Raw genomic sequence first — 20,707 nt, forward strand, 5'->3', positions numbered from 1 at the left:
ATAATAATAATAATAATAATAATAATAATAATAATTGAGTGGCCCCATGTTTTGAAATTAATTAACATTATTATTATTTTGGTACCAAGGTTTGAACCCAGGGTTGCTTAACCACTGAGCCACATCCCTAGACTTTTTAACATTTTATTTAGAGACAGGCTCTTGCTATTAGGCTTGGGTCCTCACTAAGTTGCTGATGCTAGTATCAAAAATGCAATTCTCTTGCCTCAGACTCCCACACTGTGGGGATTACAGATGTGCACCCCCATGCCCAATCCATGTTACTTTCCCTGTGATTTATGTCACCCTCTGTAGACTGTCCAGTATTTTTTAGGATAGTTTGCTTTCTCTTGCGTAAAAAAAATGCTCATTTTTGCTTTGAACAGTATGTTTCCAAGTACAATCACTGTGTTAAGAGCCTTAGTTGAGGAGGCCCCTTGAACACATTGAAGAGGGGGTAGGAAGTTCTCATCTTGTCCCTGAGCCTCTAGACTCTTGTGTGCTGAGTGGCAATTCTCATGGCTGAGAGAGGACATGCCTGGTTATTTATTTTAGCTTGTATTATGAAGGGCTCCTGTTTGCCAGAATGCTTTATAATATAAAGGAGATATTAACACAGAAATAGCTGTATACTTACCTTTAGAACACTTACATATCTCATAATATTTAAGTGAATAAGGCCTATGTGTCTGGTGCATATGATATACGAATACATCAGTATGTGATCTAAACTTTGGAAAGAAGCTGGGCACAGTCATGCATGACTATAATTCCAGGGGCAATGTTGAGGCAGAAGCATAATTTCAAATCCAGCCTCATCAGTCTTGGAAGGCCCTAAGCATCTTAGAAAAACCCTGTCTCTAGATTTTAAAAAGAGGTGGAGTGGACTGAAAATGTTGGCCAGTGATCAGGTATCCGTAGGTACAAACCCTGGAACCAGAAAAAAAATATGGACACACCTGGATAAATATAGAAACACGAGATCTCTCCTTCTTCTGCACAGTTAGTTTTTGCAGTTAGTGTGTTCACTTACTCTCAAATGCACTGGAGAAAGGAGATTTATTTTTCTTGTGACTATACTGGAATTTCACTTTCAGGAAAAATAAGAATTTCTGGTCATTTTAAAGCAACAATGAACTGAGGTTAAAATTTCTGCATGGTACTGGAAATTTGTGGCTTCTTCTCATCCATGCTTTCTCCAAAATGTCTAAGTTTGCACGAATAGATTTTTAAGTAACACTGAAAATAATTTTATCTAATTCTCAGATGTACAGGTGATTAAAATGTTACTATAAATTTTATAATGGTAGGTGTTTGAGTGGTCCCATGTTTTGAAATCAATTAAACATAATGAATTAAAGTCTCCATTTTCCAGAAATAGCATAAAAGAATGCAACTTCAGCACTATCATTTTTTTTTATTTTAGAATGTTGTAAATAAATGATTATATATTTATAGATATAGACAGGTAAATAGATGATAGATAGATAGATAGATAGATAGAACCCTAGGAATCCTGAGTCTTACTTAAATCTTTTCAATTCAAAAAAAATGGATAACATACATATTGTATAGACATTCTGTAAATCTTCACCAGTATATATATTACCTTAAAATTAACAGGTATATGAGAAGAGATGTGCATCAGATTTACATATAAGGACATCATAGAATAACAGGGCCATGCACCTGTGATCATCTGTGATCCGTAAAATATCTAACAGATGTGCCCTTATGTAAAATACTTCTAGTGTCTTTCCCAAGCTTGTCTTGGAAGCAGACCAAATATTCTAATGAGTGAAAAAAATAAAATTGTCATTTTGCCTGTTCACCCCATTTCTGACAAAATGATCTTTTTACCCTAATTTTTTATAGATTTTTTTTTCTGTGAAATACTGCATGTCCTCACTCATGTAGGGAATGTAAACCTGTTGCCCATATAGCAGTGCAGCTCAGCAGAATCTGGGAAGGGGCAGAGGAAGAAGGATTCAGAGGAGGGGTGAGGGGCACCTGGGCACAGCTGCAGGGTTGGGGTCAGCAGATCTCATGCCTATAGCTCAATGTGGTCACCATAGTCTGCATCAGGTGATTACATGTAACCAAATAAGAGTTTTGAGACTCCGCACACTTAGAAATTCTACAATTTGAGAAAATCAAAATGTTAATTCCCCTATAAAGTGTTCAGCAAGCAATGTCAACATGTATTGAACTCTAATACGAGACTCCCAAAGTCCAGATATTATGTCAGCTAAAGGTTAAAATAAAAAATAAATAAATCTGCATTTCAATGTTTAAATGAAACCTGTACTTATACTCTGAATTCTCATGTGGTGCCCAATGTTCACACATCTTAAACGTGCCAGCTTTTCTTATAAATTTTGGGTTTTTTACCAGGGATTGAACCCAGGGCTCTTTACCAATGAGGTACATCCCTAGCCCAATTTTAATTTATTATTTTGAGATAGGGTCTTACTAATATACTATCTGGCCTTAAACTTGACATCCTCCTGTCTCTGCCTCCTGATAGCTGGGATTTCATTAGTATCTCTTACATCCATAGCTCATGAACTAGTTTAGCCTTAAGACTTTGATTTCAGGTGTTATTATGGTTCAGTATGTGAAAACACAAATTAAGTCTCAATCATTACTTATAGGAGATGCTTGGGTTAAAGTAAATATATATGTTTTCCAGTAAAATATTCTGCCAGTAAGTCATTACAAAATTCTCTAGAATCAGAGCTGGAGATGTAGTTCAGTAGTAGAAAATGTATCTGGTATGTGTGAGGCATCAATATAATAAACACAAGTATCAATTTTACATGTGGACCCCTTGAGTCAGGAGAAATGCCATTACATTCTTGAAGGAAGACAAAAAAACTTTGACTCCAAAAAGAGTCACATTTCAAAGTTAGGTTGGATACGTACACTGTAATAAATTCCTCTGGTGGAGTGAATGTGTATCTATTTTAATTATGGTCTATTTACCACAACGATTCCACATATTTAAGGTTTTTTTTTTTTTTTTTTTTTTTTTTTTTTTTCGTTTTGTATTTTTTCTCTTTTGTTATTTCAAGCNTTTTTTTTTTTTTTTTTTTTTTTTTTTTTGGTACTGGGGCTTGAGCTCAGGGACATTGAACAAGCATCCCAATCCCCAGCCCTATTTTGTATTTTATTTATAGACAGGGTCTCACTGAGTTGCTAACTGCATCACAGTTGCTTAGGCTGGCACTTAATTTGCAATCCTGTAGCCTCAGCCTCCCAAATTGCTGGATTACAGGAGAGAGCCACCATGCATGGCTACACATAATTAAACAGAAAAATACTGAAATGTGTTTCTGCTAGTATTTCACACTGGACTTGGATCACATATGTCAAATTGTGATTTGATAACAAAAATTCTTAACATAGGTAGCTCTGTAGGGGAACAAATCATTCTAAAACCCACTGAGTTTTCTCTGAACAGAGATTCCTAACAGATTGTAATTCAGGTAATTTTTTAACTGCTCTGAGTTGGTGATAGAGATGATCAACTATTAAGACATTTCTATGAATGAGAATCTGCAGAAGTCTAAAAAATTGAACAATTCCACAGAGATCCTACTGCACAGCAAGCCTTCCCTGTATGGAAAACATGCTTCATCCTGTTTCATGCACAGTATCTCATGTACAGACATGATGAGGTTTTGTTCAGCTTATAGATGAGACAAGCCCATAGCCCAGGTGCATGGGCTTCTCAAAATTGAATACTTACCCTTAAATGGAAGACTATATCGGTATATTCAAGACATCTGACTTCAGAGGTTGCAATACATAGCAGTTAGAGGGAAAAGGGGGCATTGGTATAGGGCAAAAAATTTTCCTCCTGTCAACAGTGTTGGCTGAGATGGATGAAATTTAATATTTTTGAAAATGAATTTCCTTACTTTTCTCCTTAAGACATGTACTTCATGATTCCTTACCCCAAAGGATGAGAAAAAAACACATGACGCATGGTGTTATTAACTTAAGAAGCACCTTTTACTCTGAAGTTTGAATTGGATTTTGGCCAACACCATCCTCTTTCTGTTCCATGTCATCCAGTTCCTGTGTGACAAGAGGCTCAAGGACACATACTGGATCATCGGTCTCTTGGCCCTAACCCACCTCCTGATGCTCCTTACCATGGGGTTCATAGCTGCAGACACTTTTACATCTCAGGCGGGGCTTTGGGGTGATATCACATGTAAATCAGTTGCCTACTTGTACAGGTTGATGAGGGGCCTGTCCATTTCTGCCACCTGCCTGCTGAGTGTCCTGCAGGCCCTCACCCTCAGCCCCAGAAGCTCCTGCTTGGCAAAGTTCAAGCCTAAGTCCCCACAGGACAGGATGAGGTCCCTTCTCTTCCTGTGGGTCTTCTATATGTCCTTAAGTGCCCACTTCTCCATCTCTGCTGTTGACAACTCCACTGTGACCTCACAGGCCCTTATATTCTTCAGTGACTCCTGCACTATCTTATCCATGAGCTACTTCCTCAGGCATTTGTTTATCGTCCTGGGTGCATTACGGGATTTTCTTCCTTATAGGGCTCATGGCCCTATCCACTGGGTACATGGTGACCCTCTTGCACAAGCATAAAAGGCAGTGCCAGCAACTTCATGGCACCAGCCTGTCCCCAAAAGCCTCCCCAGAACAGAGGGCCACCAGGGCCATCCTGGTGCTCATGGGATTTTTTGTGCTCATGTACTGTTTGGACTGCATCGTCTCCTCCTCAAGAACCATGTGGAACAATTACCCTGTGTGCTTTTCTGTCCAGATCATGGTGTCCAAAGGCTATGCCACCATCAGTTCTTTGGTTTTCATTTGCACGGTGAAACAAAATGTTGCTTTTTTGAAATGTTTGTGGGGGAAGGACAGTCAACATTGAATCATTGGATGATGGGTCAGTTCTTGACCTGAGCTACCACACCGCTGTGCATCAACACATCATGGCATAGTGAGTTTGCTCTCCATGTTGGAAGAATGCATAAAGTGGTTTTTAAAAATGATTACATTGAAGCTTGAAACTGAGAAAAACAGGACAGATTATTGTCCATATGGCTCCAACAAAGCTAGTAACTTTATATTTCTGATTGATGTGTGAAAGGAACCCTAGGTAGTAAATATCATATTCTTTTTCTGAATCAGTCCATATAGGTATGTGAGAGATTGCAGCAGTTTTAATAAATCAAGTGTCTCAGAAATCTCCTTTATGCCTAATAGATTGTAAACATCCCTTATAAACTGCTATCTCATCTATCAATTTATCTTTTATGAATTTAACAAAAAACTGGATATAGGGACAACAACTATTATTTAAACACCATTGCTCAGGATACCATATTTATAATAGTCAATGATAGAGACAGTCTGATATTCCCAAGCATATGAATGTATGAAGATATGGTCTGGATATATCATGGAATTCCACTCAACATTAAATAGGAGAAAGATTCTGATGCATAGGAATCCAAAGATGAGTCTTGAATTTATTATGTCAGGAGGGTGCATGGTGACCCTCTTGAATAGGCATAAGAATCAAAACTGTATACATCTACATAGAGCAGGGTGGAATATTCAGTATTATAATATGCAAAGACTGAATATTGCATTAAATACTAAACAGCATAAAATATGAAGGTGATTCTGATGTATAAGAAACCATAGATGAATCTTGAAATCATTAGGCCATGTGACTGTCACTCACAAAATGATGAACATGGTGTAAATCTACCTGTAAAAGATGGAAGTTTGGGTCATATTATTTATAAAGACAGAATGTAATATGGCGTATTCCTGCTGCTGAAGAAGGTATGCCCTGGGGAATTTTTATTTAATGAATCCAGATGTAAGGAGGATGACACACACAAGTCACACAGGGAGGAATTCCTGCACAGGTTATCTTTTCAGGATTGTTCTAATTTTTAAAATGCAGATCCTCATTTATATCAGTAGAATTCTTAGGAATGTTTTAATATCTGATCATATTCTGTCACTAACTCAGAGAGCTAAAAAAAATTACCAGTATAGTACAGTACACTGGAAATCTCTGTTAGCAGAAAATTGATGGACCTTATGACTATTTGAATTTTTATATATAGTTACATATTTTATATATTTTGATTATCATGTCAGAATCTGTCCTATTCACACAACTGCTATTATAAAATATTAGAAAGAACACATTTTTTGTATTGTTTTCTATTTATATTTGTGGAATTCTTATGGAAAACAAAACCATAAATTAAAATAGATCCAGGTACACTCCATTATGAGGATTTCATTAAAGGATAAGTATCCAAACTAATCTTGAAACATGAGTCTTCTTGGAGTCCAGGTTTTCTTCCATCTTTCAAGAAAGCAGTGGCATTTCTCCAAACTTAAAGAGGTTTAGATATAAAATTGATACTCAAATTTTTGTTTTGCAGTTCTGGATCTCAAGCCCAGTACACCATACATGCTAAGTAATTCTCTACTAAGGAGCTACATCCAAAACCCCTGTTTGAGGAAAATTTGTAATAACTTACTGTTAGAATATTTTTTCTGGAAAACATGTATTAACTTTCATGCAAGCTCCTCATATATGTAATAATTAAGATTTAATTTGTGTTTGTACATACTGAATCAGAATATCATCTAAAAAGTAAAGTCTTAAAGCTAAATTAGTTTATGGGCATGTAGATGTGAAAGATAAGATGCTAAGAAATTTCAAGTCTCCCCAGGGACTTGGGAGGCTGAATCAAGAAGACCACAATTTTGAGGCCAGCCTCATCAACTAACGTGGCCCTAAGTAACTTAGAGAGACCCTGTCTCAAAATTTTAATTGAAGAGCTGTGGACATAGCTCAGTCATATAGTGCCCCTGAGTTTAATCCCAGGTACCAAAAAGAAAAAAAAAATTGCTAAGGAATTCTGAAATGTGAAAGATTTGAGAATATAAGGTAACTTTTAAGAATTCACAACTCAAGTAGACATTTGCTTAAAAGTTTAAATGCAGATTTTTAAAAATTTTAACCTTTAATTTATGTAACATCTTGACTTATATCTGGAGAACACTATTGTAAATCTATAGATGTTTAAATTGTTTTGTGATCACATTATGGTTAGTAACCTGTTTATTTTCTCAAATTGTATCATTTCTAAGTAATTAGGAGGCTCAGAACTCTTCCACTCTGCTGAGTTGTTTTTGTACATAAAAATGTCATACATCATTTTGCATATAATTGTTTGAATTACTAATTCAAATGATGCTTTAAAGAATAATGTTGTATCTGTGTATTTATAGTCAACATACAGACATTTATTTATAACATTTTAACGTGAAAATGTACAATGATTGTTGTGAAATTGCTTTCTCTTATGCCATATTTGGAAAATGGAGAGTTTGCTTTCATTGCATTTAATTCATTTTAAAAGTTGAGGTATTCAAATACAGCCTTGTAAAACTCTTACATTACATGCTACAATAACGTGTAAATCTATGCATCAGATGGAATTATATTCATGTTACTTCAAATAATGTAGTCATGGGAATATAAAATTTTTGGATAAAGCAAGGATGAGAAGAAGACATGAATTTTCAAGGCTATTCAGAAATTAAGACATCTGTTCATTGTTGCTTTAAAATGATTGGTAAGTCCTGAAAGAAAGAACAAGGCTCATTGTTGGAGAAAATGCCCATTTATTGAGGAACAGCTCTGCATATTTATTGAGCCAGGGGGTTGTTTGACAGTTATGACAGTTTAATGGTTGAAGACTTTGACAGTTGACTTGGGGTGCTTTCTGATTGGTGGGTAAGGATCATGTGAGTCAGCATGGCTAGTCTGATTGGTGGGTAAGGATCATGTGAGTCAGCATGGCTAGTCTGGTTGGTGGGTAAGGATCATGTGAGCCAGCAGGGCTCACCATTGGACACTCTTCTCTGGGGATGGGGAAGTTAGTTTTTGGAGCAGGGGCCACTCCGAACAACTCCTATTTTTATGAAGGTAAAATTCTACAAGAGCAGCAAGAAAAGTGAGTCACCTTTCTTGAGAGCATAAACAAGAGTGAGAGGACATTTCTAACTACAAAACCTAACTGTGTAGAACAGGCGAGGTCACACATGTCTGGAGGTATCCAGCTGGTTCCAACATTTTTTGGAAGAGGATGTGTATCCAGGGGTGTGTAACCACTGAACCACATTCTAAGTCACCGTCCCCTCTTTTGTAAATTAAGAGACAGGATCGTGCTAAGTTGCTTAGGGCCCTGCTGCATTGCTGAGGCTGGCTTTGAAATCATGATCCTCCTGACTCAGCCTCCCATGCTTCTGGGATTTCAGGTGTGCACCAGTATACCCAGCTTCTCTCCAAATTTTCTATCACACACTAATGTATCGGTACAACAAATCCATCAAATGCATGCAACTTACTCACTGAAATATTACATGTAAGTATTTTAAAGATAGGTATGTAGCTATGTCTGGGTTAATATTTCATTTTTATTAGAAAGCATTTCGGTGAATAGAAGCCTTGAATAAAATCAAGCTAAAAGAAATTGTCAGGCATGTCACCTCCCAGCCATGACTCTGCCACTCACACTTGTCTAGCAAACAGGAGTCTAGAGGCTCAGGGACAAGATGAAATCTCCCTTTCCTCACTGAAGATGATCAAGGGGGCTCCTTAACTATGGCTCTTAGCCCTGCAATGGTACTTGGAAAACATGCAGTTTTGAAAGCAAAAACTATCACATTTTATAAAATAGAGAAAGGAAACATTCTCAAAAATACTGGACCTTCTACAGAGAGTGACATAAATCATAGGAAAACTAACCTGTGCCAGACATGGGGGTGCGTGCTTGTGATATCAGCATTTGGGAGGCTGAGGCTAGAGGATCTTAACTGCAAAGCCAGCCTCAGCAACATAATGAGGCCCTAAAAATCTTAGCAAAACCTTATCTCTAAATAAGATTTTAAAAAAGGGCTGAGGATGTGGTTCAGTGGTTAAGCACCCAGGGTTCAGTCCCTGGTACCAAAATAATAATACTTTTCTGGGTCATTGTCATATAGTTAAAAATCACCACTGCTCCCATCACCTTCTGTATCCTAAGGTAAAGATGGAAAAAAGAGATGCAGAAGATGAGACTGGTCCTGCTGTATGAATCTTTGTTCTTAGAATAAATTAGGCAGCAAGCTCTACTTTGTGGCAAGTTTTAGCTGTGAAACTCTGAAGATCACTAGGGAGAAACAGCTTGCACCTCAGGGAGTGCACAGCCACCAACCTCCAGGTGCCCCGCTGTGGGCAGAGGCTCTGTGAGATATACAAGCTCCAGGAATATGGAGGATTAAAAACCTGGAGAAAGTTGGGTGAATAAATAACAGATATTCCAGAAAAATCTTGCTGACAATCATTCATTGTTTCAGTAAATTGGAAGGTTTTAAGTCCAGCTCAGGGTTCACACTTCTGGTTAGACCCTAAGAATATTTGAAAATATGTTTTCAGAAGCTGTAGAAGGAAAATTCTGCTTCTAACAACAAGAAACTGCAAAGGAGCTTCACCACAAAGCTGTCAGGACTGGGAAACGCAAACATACCTGCAGGAGAATCTGTGTCCCTGATGAACTCAATAAAGACACGAGTCAAGTCCAATTGGCTTAAAGGTGAAGAATATAATATGGTGCACATTTTTTTTTCTCTGTCAATGCATTTGCATGAAAAGATGTCATTTAAAAAAATAAGCATGAGCCTATAGACCTGAATGGGATGGGGCTCGACTTCTCTAAATAGACTTCCTAACAAAATGCCTTTCAGACACATTCATTATTAGGGAAATGGGAAGGAGAATTCTTAAATGACTAATAAAAAGAGACCAGATGAATGGACACCTAGGTTCCTCCAGCCCAGCTGTTGGAACTCGTATTCCCAGGTCTTTGTCGGCAAACCATGGGGCTCACTTGTCCTTTGGTGTGAAGGTGACCCGGACCACAGCCCTCACACTTGGGATTTGCTGGTGGGCAGACTATGGATGGCACACTGTGGATGGCACCATGCATTTTGAACCTGTGAGATTAAATGTGGGACAAGAAATATTTCATGAGAAGTTCAACAGATGCTTGCATGTGGGGGGTGACCCCCTTTATCCATCCGTGTGTTGGTGGGCACCTGGGCTTAGGGACTCTTAGCTCTTTTCATGGTGATATGAAAAACACAGTAGTGCAGAATCACTCTGGTGCGGATTTTATTTCCTCTGGATGTGGGCTATCTTGATCCTTCGGTGGATCTATATGTTTCTTGAGAAGTCTCCACATTGATCTTTATTATTATTGTACTGATTTACCTTCCCACAATAAATGAGCTTTTTCCCTCCACATCTTCACTAGCATTTAATTTTGCCTTTTTGTTACTAACTATTCAACTGGGGACCAGGGAACAGGTCAGTGTCACAATGATTTGCATTTCCCTGATGAATAATTTGAATATTTAAAAAACTGCCTGCTGGCTCTCCTGATGCTTCACCCCTGGGTCCATCGATTGGAAGAATCACTATTGCTAAGAATCCAACTCCATGCAAAGTCATCAACCATCCCTATCAAAATCCCACCAATATTTTTTTTCACAAAAGCAGAAAAAAATACATCCTAATACACATAGAAATTTCTTTTCTTTCTTTTTATTTAATAAAAAGGAAAAAGAAGATTTATTGCTTTGCTAGCATAGAGACTGGGGGACTCCCGTCCCAAAGGCTGTGATTCTGGACATACAGATTTCTAAATGATGCTGGAGGCAGAAATGTTCAAATGCTTTTTTATCAAGGATGCCAGACCATTCCAAGGGGAGAGGGCACCTCTTCCACCAAGCAGAGCTGAGAAACCTGAATTTCCACACACAGACAATGAAGTTGGGACATGATTTCTTAAATTCACAGAAAGCAACTCCCAGTTGACCAAGCACCTAAGTGTCCACACTAAACCTATAATACCCTTACAAAACTATAGCAGGGGACTTAATAATATTGGAGTTGACCAACATTTATACATTTATATGTATCTATAGTTGTAGGGACTAAGACTGATAAGGTGATAGTGGCCTCTGGGGGCTCCCTTATCCACATCAAGGAGAAATATGAAGTTCTTAGTTTACCTTGGAGCCATTTGGATTATAATCTGGGAGGTGTTTCTCATTCACCAGTTTCAAAGTAAACATGTAAAAGAGCCTCCTTGGGGCTGGGGCTGGGGCTTACGTGGGAGCGCACTTGCCCAGCATGCATGAGTCACTGGGTTCAATGCTCAGCACCACATAAAAATAAAATCCAGATATTGTGTCCACCTAAAACTAAAAAATAAATATATTTTTTAAAAATTTAAAAAAATAAAATGAAATAAAATACCCCACTTCCTGTATTCCTTCAACACAGAGAGCACACGCACCAACCACTCCATGGTTCATTGGGACAAAGCTGGGCAGTGGCTCATGCAGGGGACTGATCCATCATGCAATGATTAAGCATTAACGATTTTTCTGCCACAAACATTTCAAAAAGGTGACACTTAGTTTTTCAGTACAGATGAAAACTAAAGGACTGATAGTGGCATAGCCGTTGGCCACCATCATCTGGATATGACAAACAGGGTCATTTTTCCACATGGTTCTTAAGGAGGAGACAACACAGTCCAAACAGTACATGAGACCGAAGAAACCCAGGAGAAGCAGATGGTTCTAGTGGCCCTCTGTTCTGGAGAGGCTCTCGGGGACAGGCTGATGCTGTGAAGGTGCTGGCAATGCCTCTTATGCCTGCACAGGAGAGCCACCATGTACCCACTGGAGAGGACCATGAGCCCAATAAGGATGATGTCCCAAAATTCACCCAAGACAGTAAATAAATGCCTGAGTAAGTAGCTTCTGTGGATCATAGTGCAGGAGTCACTGAGGAATATTAGATTGGGTAACATTCCATTGGAGTTGTCGACCACAGAGATGGAGAAGTGGGCACCGAAGTACATATAGAAGACCCAAAGGAAAGTCCAAGTGACTGATTGGATCATTTAGCTCTGTATGTTCTTTGTTGAGTTGTTATTTGGTGGATCTGTGCATCAGGAGAGTGTTGTGTGAAAGTGATCCAGAATTATTCTGTTGTGACTGATATCATTGTTGAAGTGGAGAAGGGTTTGTTTGGTGTATGCAGATGCTCCATTGTTTGGGGCATAAATGTTCAATGTTTATGTTTTGTTGATGCATAAATTTTCTAAGCCATCTTAAATGTCCTTCTTTGTCCCTTCTGATGAACTTTGGCTTGAAGGCCATTTTATCTGATATGAGGATGGACCCCCCTTCTTACTTACCTATGAGACCCATATGAGTGATATTTTTCCCACGCTCTCACCTTCAGTCTCTGGATGTCTTTGTCTTTGAGGTGAGTTTCTTGGAGACAGCAAATTGTTGGGTTTGCTGTTTAATCCAACGTGCCAGTCTGTGTTTTGGGATTGATGAGTTTAGGTCATTTACCTTCAAATTATCCTTGAGATATAATTTGCATTTCCAGTCATTTTGGTTTGGCTAGGTGAGCGCTCTACCACTGAGCCACAACCCTAGCCCCTCTCCTTCAATTTCAAGATTATATATTTTTGTCTTCTTTTTCTGAAACTCTGCTTTCCAAGAAGTCCATTCTGCTGGTGATGCTTTCCCATGAATTTTCAAGTTGGCTCATTAATCTCTTCATTTTGAGGGTTTTGGACTGATTCTTCTTCAGGATCTCTAACTTCTTATTAAAGTGATGGTTCTCATTTTGTATTTTCTCTGATTTTATTTATTACATCACATTTTATCTTTCAGATCAATGTTACCATGAACCTTTCTGATTTCAATCTCTGACACTTTGTCCTCGTGGTATCCATGGAGTCTGTTGCTGAGGTATGCTGTGCTCGTGATGATGGTTTATTGCCTTGCAGGTTCATATTGTTTGGTGGTCTCCCCATCTCTCTGGATATATCAGAAGCCATAGGGTTCCTACCTAATGAACCCACAGTGCCTCTGTGTTCCAGTACCTCACAGACAGGGCGAGGGGAGCCCCGCGATGGCACCAATGTATACAGACAATATACTGCAGAGGGCTAGTTCCACAGTTCCTAGGGGACATCTACAGTGTCAGTTGTTGTAATGTCCAGGAAGAATGTTGAGCCATCTCCATAATTAAAAAAAAAAGTAAAATAATCATGAATTCGGTGTGGCCTAGACAAAGACTAGAAATGGGGAGAGAGAAACAAGGGTGTATATGTATAGGACTTCTTGAGTCACTTAGTACACAAATAATCTACAAAAAGAAAAAGAAGAAAAAAAGAAAAGCAAAATAAAAAATAAAAACAAAATAACAACAGCAAAAGAAATGTGAGAAATTTTGGTGAAATGTTAATGAATTAAGGAGTCCTTTCCACCATGGTGGATAAGATAATCAGTGAGCATGGGATTGTCCCTTCTTGGGTGATGGGCATGAGTGGGCTGGGGGCTGTGGCTAGGTGGTGATGCAGCTGGCTATGTCCAGTGGGCCTGGCTGGCCTGGGCTTGTGGATCAGGGCTGGTCAATGGGCTTTGCTGGCCATTGGACTCACAGGACTGGGTTTCCAGTCCCCATTGGTTCCTCCATGGTCAGTCTCAATATGGCTCTTAGGTTGGCTGACCATGGGTGATTGATAAACTCAGGTGTCTTCTTTTTAGATCCAATTATTGAGTCGATGAGTCTTTGATTCTGCAGGGCAAACTGACCACCGACTCATGAGATTTCTCTCAATGCCTTGGGGAGAAGCTATATCCCACTGCTCCAGTTCTGGGTTGCTGAGCTCGGGGATAGGCTCCCTCACTCGAATCTGCAATCTTGTTCTCCTATCAACCTTATTTATTTTTTCAAAGTACCAAATTTTCCCTGGGTCCATTTCTTCTTATTTTTACACAGCACCTGGAGCACCCTCGTCCTGCATGCTAGGCACGGGCTGGGCCACCGAGTCCATCCCAGGCCCCTCTGCTCAAGACTCGCAGTGTTTCTCCTGGGAAAACACCTGGCAGGTCCTAAACCTGCATTTTGCTGACATAATTTTGTGACATTAAAACCTTGGTATCCCATGGTTGGTTGAGAAAAAAAAAAAAAAAACACCATTAGCTGGCCACTGTGTTGGACAGATTTGCCTCTGGGTCCTGTCATGGATAGAAGTTTCTGGATCCTTTTTTGTGGGTATAACTGAATGTGTCTCCCCATTTGTTGTTCAGTCTGTCCTATTAGAAATCACCCCCCAAAAATGTGCCACCTCCCTGGTCAACGAACATGAGGAAAGCCCTGGGTGGGGGACCCACTATGCCACAGCCTGGGTGAGCCCCACTCTGTGGACACCAGGGTTCTGAATGGCATTCTTCGTTAAGGCTATAAACTCAATGTTCTGTATTTAGTTTTGCTAGATATTTAAATTGTCTTAAGCATGTAATTTTCCTTTTCAATAGCTTCATTGAATAGACAGAACTATGTGTCACTGTATGGTTCTTTCCTAATCCACGTCATAAAATAGAACACATTGAGAGTTTTCATCCTGTCTCATGTCACTGCTTTCAAAGAATGTCCAGAGAGCCACCTGGTCCCATCTGAGTGGCCCATGAAGGTTCATTTCTCTTTCTTCTTGCCCTGGATGGAGAGTCGCCTTCCTCACTCACAGAATGAGAAGTATTCTGATTCTTAGAGGAGATGTGTGTCCCCTATCAGGAACCCATGGTCATCCAACAGGAGAGGCTGTACCTTGAAATGCATTTAGTGACACTAGCTATTCCTGGAGAATGAAAACAAATTGACTTTATTAAGAATTTTGTTTTGTTTCTTTGCTCACGGCCAACATGGTTACTTGAGTGTCTTTCTTAACTTGAAACAGAAGTGCAAATCTGAAGGCGGGTTTGCAATTCCTAGGAGACATATGGTCACAGTGAGAGTGGACCTGGGACGACGGTCTCACATTTTAGGGAGGGGACCCTCAGCCTCTCCAGGGAACCCACAGGAGGTGCCAGTAACCACCGTCCCCAGAGTAGAAGCATTGCAATATATGAAGTGTGTTTGCACTAATTTGAACATAGGTTAAAAAAAAAAAGAGAGAGAATTGGTGTGGTCTGCGGGATTGGGAGCCTTCAGAGCCTCATGCAGGTGTGTCCAGGGAACTGAGAGAAAACTTTTGAGGTCAACTCTCCCCAGGTTGCTACTGTACATCAGAGACTAAAGTAAGAGTCAGGTGACATGTTCCACTGGGGCAAGACATGGTTCTGTGATCTCCAGTGGGATCTTGTCACCTTCTTGCAGAAGCTAAAATTAAAGCCCCACAGAGAGGTGAGTTAAAGACGTCCTTTGCTTAAAAAGGGTACAGGATCTGCTTAGGTCACCTGACTCCCCAAGGACCTGCCCAGGTAAGTGCCTCTCTCTTCCTGAGATGCAGAACCAGTGTGTGAGTGGGCTTCTGTGACTGTGATGAAGAATCAAAATAACCAAATTGTATGTTAGGTTCTTTGGTAGCTCTGAATTATGTATCCACACTCAAGAGCTCAGAGGATTCTTCTCTCTAGATTTGCAAAGGGAAATTTTCTTTGTAAAACTGTTTTGTTTTTTCTGGGAGGTGCTGTGGATTGAACCCAGGACCTTGTGCATGCCAGGCAAGCACTATACCAATTCAGCCATGTCCCCAGCTCCTCTTTGTGATAGATTTAGCCCTTTAATTTGGTGACTCGTGAACATTTGTTAATTTTTAAATTAAAAAAAAGACTTATTTCAAGTAAACCATCTTAAGTTTCCATCTATATCTATAGTGAGTTTAATTTATGGCTCTCCCAGTCCTCAGAGTGCATATTATTGAGTTGCCTTGTTATTTTCTGCTTCGACCTCAGGAGATCCTATTAATCTTCACCAAAGAAGAGATAAGTTCTAACCCAAGAATTTTATTTCACATCCTTGATTTTCCTTCTATAATCTCCAAAAATCAATTCAAACTATTTTTTTTCTTCAGCGTTCACTTCTCTGACCTGAGATCCTGAGAAATAATCTATACACTGAAATGCTTTTCAATTATTCAGAAGGAGCTGCTGTTCTTCACACTGTATAATTATGAAACAGTTCAAACTCACATTTCTATCAAATGTCTAATAGTGTTTTCTTTTTATACAGATGTATTTTGTCTCAGTTTTGATCTCCCAAAAATAATCCAGTGGTGCTCTGGCTTGGGGGGGGATCTCAAGCTGACAGAGACCAGGGGCTGTGATTGCTTAATTTTACAGCCAAATGGTAAGAGTAGTGACCACCCCTTCCTGACTTCCAAAGGTCCCATGGTGTCCTCTCTCCAAAGAGAAAGGGGATGTTAGTGGAGAGGTGACGGTGAACTTGATCTGTGTGATGACAAGAAATGACATCTGTCCTTTCACGTACCCAATGTCCATCATGAAGTGAGGTTGCAAATCACAGTATTTACAGGATGGTATCCATGGTGCACCTGAGAAAGCAGCTATGTCCCCTTCCCTCCCTCCAGCTGGTGTCTCTCCACACACAGGCCCCAGAAGCCCAAGGAGCTGTGGGTCTGCTTTCCTCACCACTGACTGGGGTGAACCAACTTCAGGATTGTTCACTAGTTTCTGGTTTCCTGGGTGATGGCAAGTATCTCTGTGTTGTCCATGACTTGGACAGTGGCAGAATGTGAAATATTTAAGTGTTGGTTCCTTGGTAAGGGCAGGAAAGGGCATCTCTACTGGGATACAGTTCCCTGGAAATGACCCCACACCCTTAGCTCTAAGGACCCTGGGGATAAGATTTTAAGAAATAGATTTCCATTCCCATTTGTTCTCCACTTAGGTCTCTCCTCTTATCTGTCCTCTTAGACTTTCCTTGTCCTTCCTCACTGGGCCCGCCCTCACTGGGACCTGTCCCTGAACTTCTTTTCCACATTATTCTCTTTGGACTTAGGTCGTGGTATTCAGAACCTCCAGTCTGAGGGGGCACTTGTGTACACCAGGGTTTAAGTCATGATCTGGGGCTCGGCCCATCAAGGCTGCCAGGAGCTGCTGCAGCCCCTCTCTCCCCAGAGCTAAGGAGGAGTTCTGGGATCATCCTGGTGATGGACAGAATTCTGTCTGCACCCTGATCTCATGGTCAGACTAGTCCTGGCAGGTGTGAGTGGCGTGAGGCACAGGTAAGGGACAGGCTCAGAGGATTATTTCTAACTTGCTTTTATGAAATGTCCACATTTTCAGGATGTTTTCTAACAAAACTGATAAATTAACACAGAAGTAGCAACATTGCATTCTTTATAAGACATCTACCTGTGAACCATGGAGGGCCCTGTGGCTCTCACTGATACACACGTGTGTGACCTGCACAGTGTGCACATGGCCAGCTGATTCTCTGCCTGCTGTGTCCTGGGGCTGCAAGGAGCCAATGCCTGTGACAGGGGACCCATGGCAGCATCCAACTCTGCCACTTCCCATGGTCAGCACTTTACTAAAATGATAAGGTTTTCCAGCTGTAACCAGGAAATTTCTTCTATAGAAAAAAGAGTGATTTTTCAGTGTTTTCAGGCAATGCTCCCCAGAAAACCCAGTTCTCTACCTGTGTTTGCAAGTCCATGGCCCCTCCTGGTTCTGTCTCTCTCTCCCATGACAATGCAGGCAGGGTAGCCATCCCCCACTGGCAGGGCTGAAACCAGAGTCCTGTGCCCTCCATCCACAGATAACTCAGATGGACTCCTCCTCCAGTTTTCCAGTGCTGTGCATATTATTTCCTTAATTTAATTATTTATTAATTATTATTTAATTTATTTTCTTAATTTAATTCAAAGAGAAACCTGCATTGCATAACCCAACAGAAGAGTTATTTTATTTTCCATCATTTGTAAAGGGTACCTTCACCTGGTATATATCGAGTTTGTGCTGTTGTAAAGGACTTTGGGGGTCAAAGTCTTCATGTCTGTCTCATAATTTACTCCCAGGGTGCATCCAGGAATAGACAGAATCTACTCACAGCTGCCCAAAAGTCAGAGAAGCCACGGGGGGCTGTGCCTATTAGTGACACTCTGACTCTTGGAATGTGGAGACTCCTAGACTCTTTATTAGCATATTTTCTTTTGTTTTCTTGAGCAGACCTTTGCTGAAGGTGTGAATGGAGGAAAGAAATTCTTACTCACTTAATCATTTAGAAGAGGTTAATTTTTTCTAATGGGACTAATGAATTTCCATTTTATACAACCATACTTCCTCAAAGACTTCAAAGCAATTATTGAACTAGGCTTGAGACACTTAAATTGTCTGGGCTCCTTGTCATTTCTGTGCGCCCTTTAGTAACTGATGTGATCACACTGCGATTTTCTAGGTAGAGGTGAAAAATGATTTATTCTCTTACCTGCTTGTTTTTCTGATGACAAAATGTGTGGCTAAGTTGCTAGTCTTGTTGTCAATGTGACATACATCTCAGCTCTACAGCAGAATTAAAACTGAAATAAAGAAACTTTCCTCAGTTTATAGGGAGATTTTCCAGGAGGATGTCATCATCCAATTTTCCTCTCTCTTCTGTGGAGAAATATCATTGCTTACTTGTAGAAGACAGGAAAGCTGGCTCACTATGTCAACTCCTTTCTCAGGGTGAGGTGGGATTCCTGTATCTTAATGAAATCCCCCAAAGTTCTTAAATTTTACTAGTGTGGTGGTGCCAGCCTGTAATCCCAGGGGTTTGGGGAGCTGATGCAGGAGGGTTGCAGGTTCAAGACCAGCTTCATCAACTTAGTGAGGTCCTATGCAACTTAGAGACACCCTGTGTCAAAATAAAAATAAAAAGGGTTGGGGGTGTGGTTCATGTTGTGTTCCATGTTTGGTTAAAACAAAACAAAACAAAAAACCCACACACTAAAATTTTTCCATGTGCCCAAGAATGGACAGAAAATAAATTTTGGAAGAAAATCCTGATAATAACTGATGGTTCTGCTCACTTAGATGTGATTTTTCTGGCATAATCAAATATATGTAAAATATTATAAGTGGTTAAGCAAACCTGGGTTCAATATCTAGTACCAAAAATTACATATTAATCAACAAATGCAAGAAGTCAGATTTCAGAGCCAACATTTTGATATCTGGTCTGTAAGCCAGTGACAAACAACCCAGAATAGAGGACACTGGAGTTACAGAGCTGTATGCGAGACTGTCCCCTTGATACCCTTTCCTTGAGAGTTCTCTGTGGATGTCCCTGTAATCTGTCACACTAGAGTCCCCTTCAAATGCCACATACTCAGCTTTTGGTCAGCTCACTGCACGTGCCCAGGCAGATCCATTGTGGCCCTGGCCATGATGTTGTGCCTGAGCACTGAGAGGTCTGGGGAGGGGGTGTCAAGGGACACAAAAGATGACCTAAAGAAGCACACTTTACATTTTTCTTGCTGTAAGAAATGCCTTTTTTTTCCAAATTGTCATTGGGATCACAGTCAATGTCTTCCTGCTCCTCTTCCACGTCCTCACGTTCCTTGTCCAGTGCAGGACCAGGCCCACAGACGTGGCCATCACTCACCTGGCCCTGATTCATCTGCTGATGCTCGTAATCAGGGCACACCTGGACTGGCATTTTGGGGGTTCAGGACTTTTGGAACGACTTCACATGTAAAGCCATCATCTACCCTTACAGGCTGATGAGGAGCCTGTCTGTCACCACCACCTGCCTGCTGAGTGTCCTGCAGGCCACCACCCTCAGCCCCAGAAGCTCCTTTCTGGCCAAGTCCAAGCACACGTCCCCACAGTACAGTCCGTGGACCTTGCTCACTCTCTGGGTGTTCAACATGCTCTTCAATGTCCGCGTCTTGGTCTCCATGGGAGGCCCCTCCAATGACACAGCAGCTTTCATGTTTGTCTCTGAGTCCTGCACTGTTGCCCCCATGGGTCACCACTTCAGGACCTTCTTCTCCCTGATGGGAATACTCTGAGACATCTTCCTCATGTGGCTTATGGCTGCCTCCAGTGGGTACATTGTGACCCTCCTGTACAGGCAAATGAGTCAGTGCCAGCACCTCCACAGCACCAGCCTGTCCCCGAGAGCCTCCTCAGAACTGAGGGCCACCAGGACCTTCCTGCTGCTCATGGGACTCTTTGTGCTCATGTACTTTGTGGACTGTGTGTTCTCCTCGTCTTCGGGACAGATGCACAGGGAGGATCCCTCTCATCTGTGGGTCCAGATGCTGGTGGGCAATGGCTACGCCACCCTCAGTGCCTTGATACACATCTGTGCTGATCAACCGACACTCAGGTTCTTCCAGTGCACATTAGAAAAGGAAAGGAAGTATTTATGCCGGGCTGGGCAACCCGTCATTTTGTCGTCCCACATCATTTATTTATAAATGTCCACAAAAGTTTTTATGTTGAAAAAAATCCCAGAATGACGTTGATGGAGGTGTAACCTGAACATTTGCTCTTTGTGAAGATGCTAAATCAACCTGGGGAGAATTGTCATCCCAGCAACGTGGGAGGTTGAGGTGGGAGTATCACAAGTTCAAGGCCAGCCTTAGCACCTAATCGAGATGGTAAGCAACGTAGCAAGACCCTGTGTGAAAATAAAATATGGAAACAGCCGGGTTGTGGCTCAGTCTTTAAGTGCTTCTGGGTTAAATTCCTAGTACCAAAAAGAAATGCTGGATCCTAAATGGGCTGTTTTGTTACTGTGCCTGCTCAACACAGATACCTTGCA

The 20,707-nt window shown here is 40.7% G+C and overlaps 1 protein-coding gene and 1 pseudogene across 1 annotated transcript; both read left to right on the forward strand.

Annotated features, from left to right (window-relative positions):
* Positions 1-3,967: 3,967 nt before the first annotated feature.
* LOC107161061 lies at positions 3,968-4,903 on the forward strand (annotated as a pseudogene).
* A 4,957-nt stretch (positions 4,904-9,860) lies between these two features.
* Positions 9,861-20,396, forward strand: LOC125611467 (vomeronasal type-1 receptor 90-like). The gene is made up of 4 exons (XM_048786301.1): positions 9,861-10,049; positions 14,242-14,340; positions 19,608-19,905; positions 19,951-20,396. Exons 1-4 carry the CDS (start codon positions 9,861-9,863, stop codon positions 20,358-20,360), a joined length of 996 nt encoding a protein of 331 aa, XP_048642258.1. The 3' UTR covers positions 20,361-20,396.
* Positions 20,397-20,707: the final 311 nt, after the last annotated feature.

Source organism: Marmota marmota, unplaced genomic scaffold (assembly GCF_001458135.2).
Source record: "Marmota marmota marmota unplaced genomic scaffold, marMar, whole genome shotgun sequence".
NCBI lineage: Eukaryota > Metazoa > Chordata > Mammalia > Rodentia > Sciuridae > Marmota > Marmota marmota.

Coding starts and splice junctions, on each gene's coding strand:
- LOC125611467 (XM_048786301.1), top strand. CDS start 9,861: ATGAATGGACACCTAGGTTCCTCCAGCCCAGCTGTTGGAACTCGTATT. Junction 14,341..19,607: donor CCCACTATGCCACAGCCTGG/GTGAGCCCCACT, acceptor TTGGGGGTTCAG/GACTTTTGGAACGACTTCAC. Junction 19,906..19,950: donor CTGCACTGTTGCCCCCATGG/GTCACCACTTCA, acceptor GAATACTCTGAG/ACATCTTCCTCATGTGGCTT.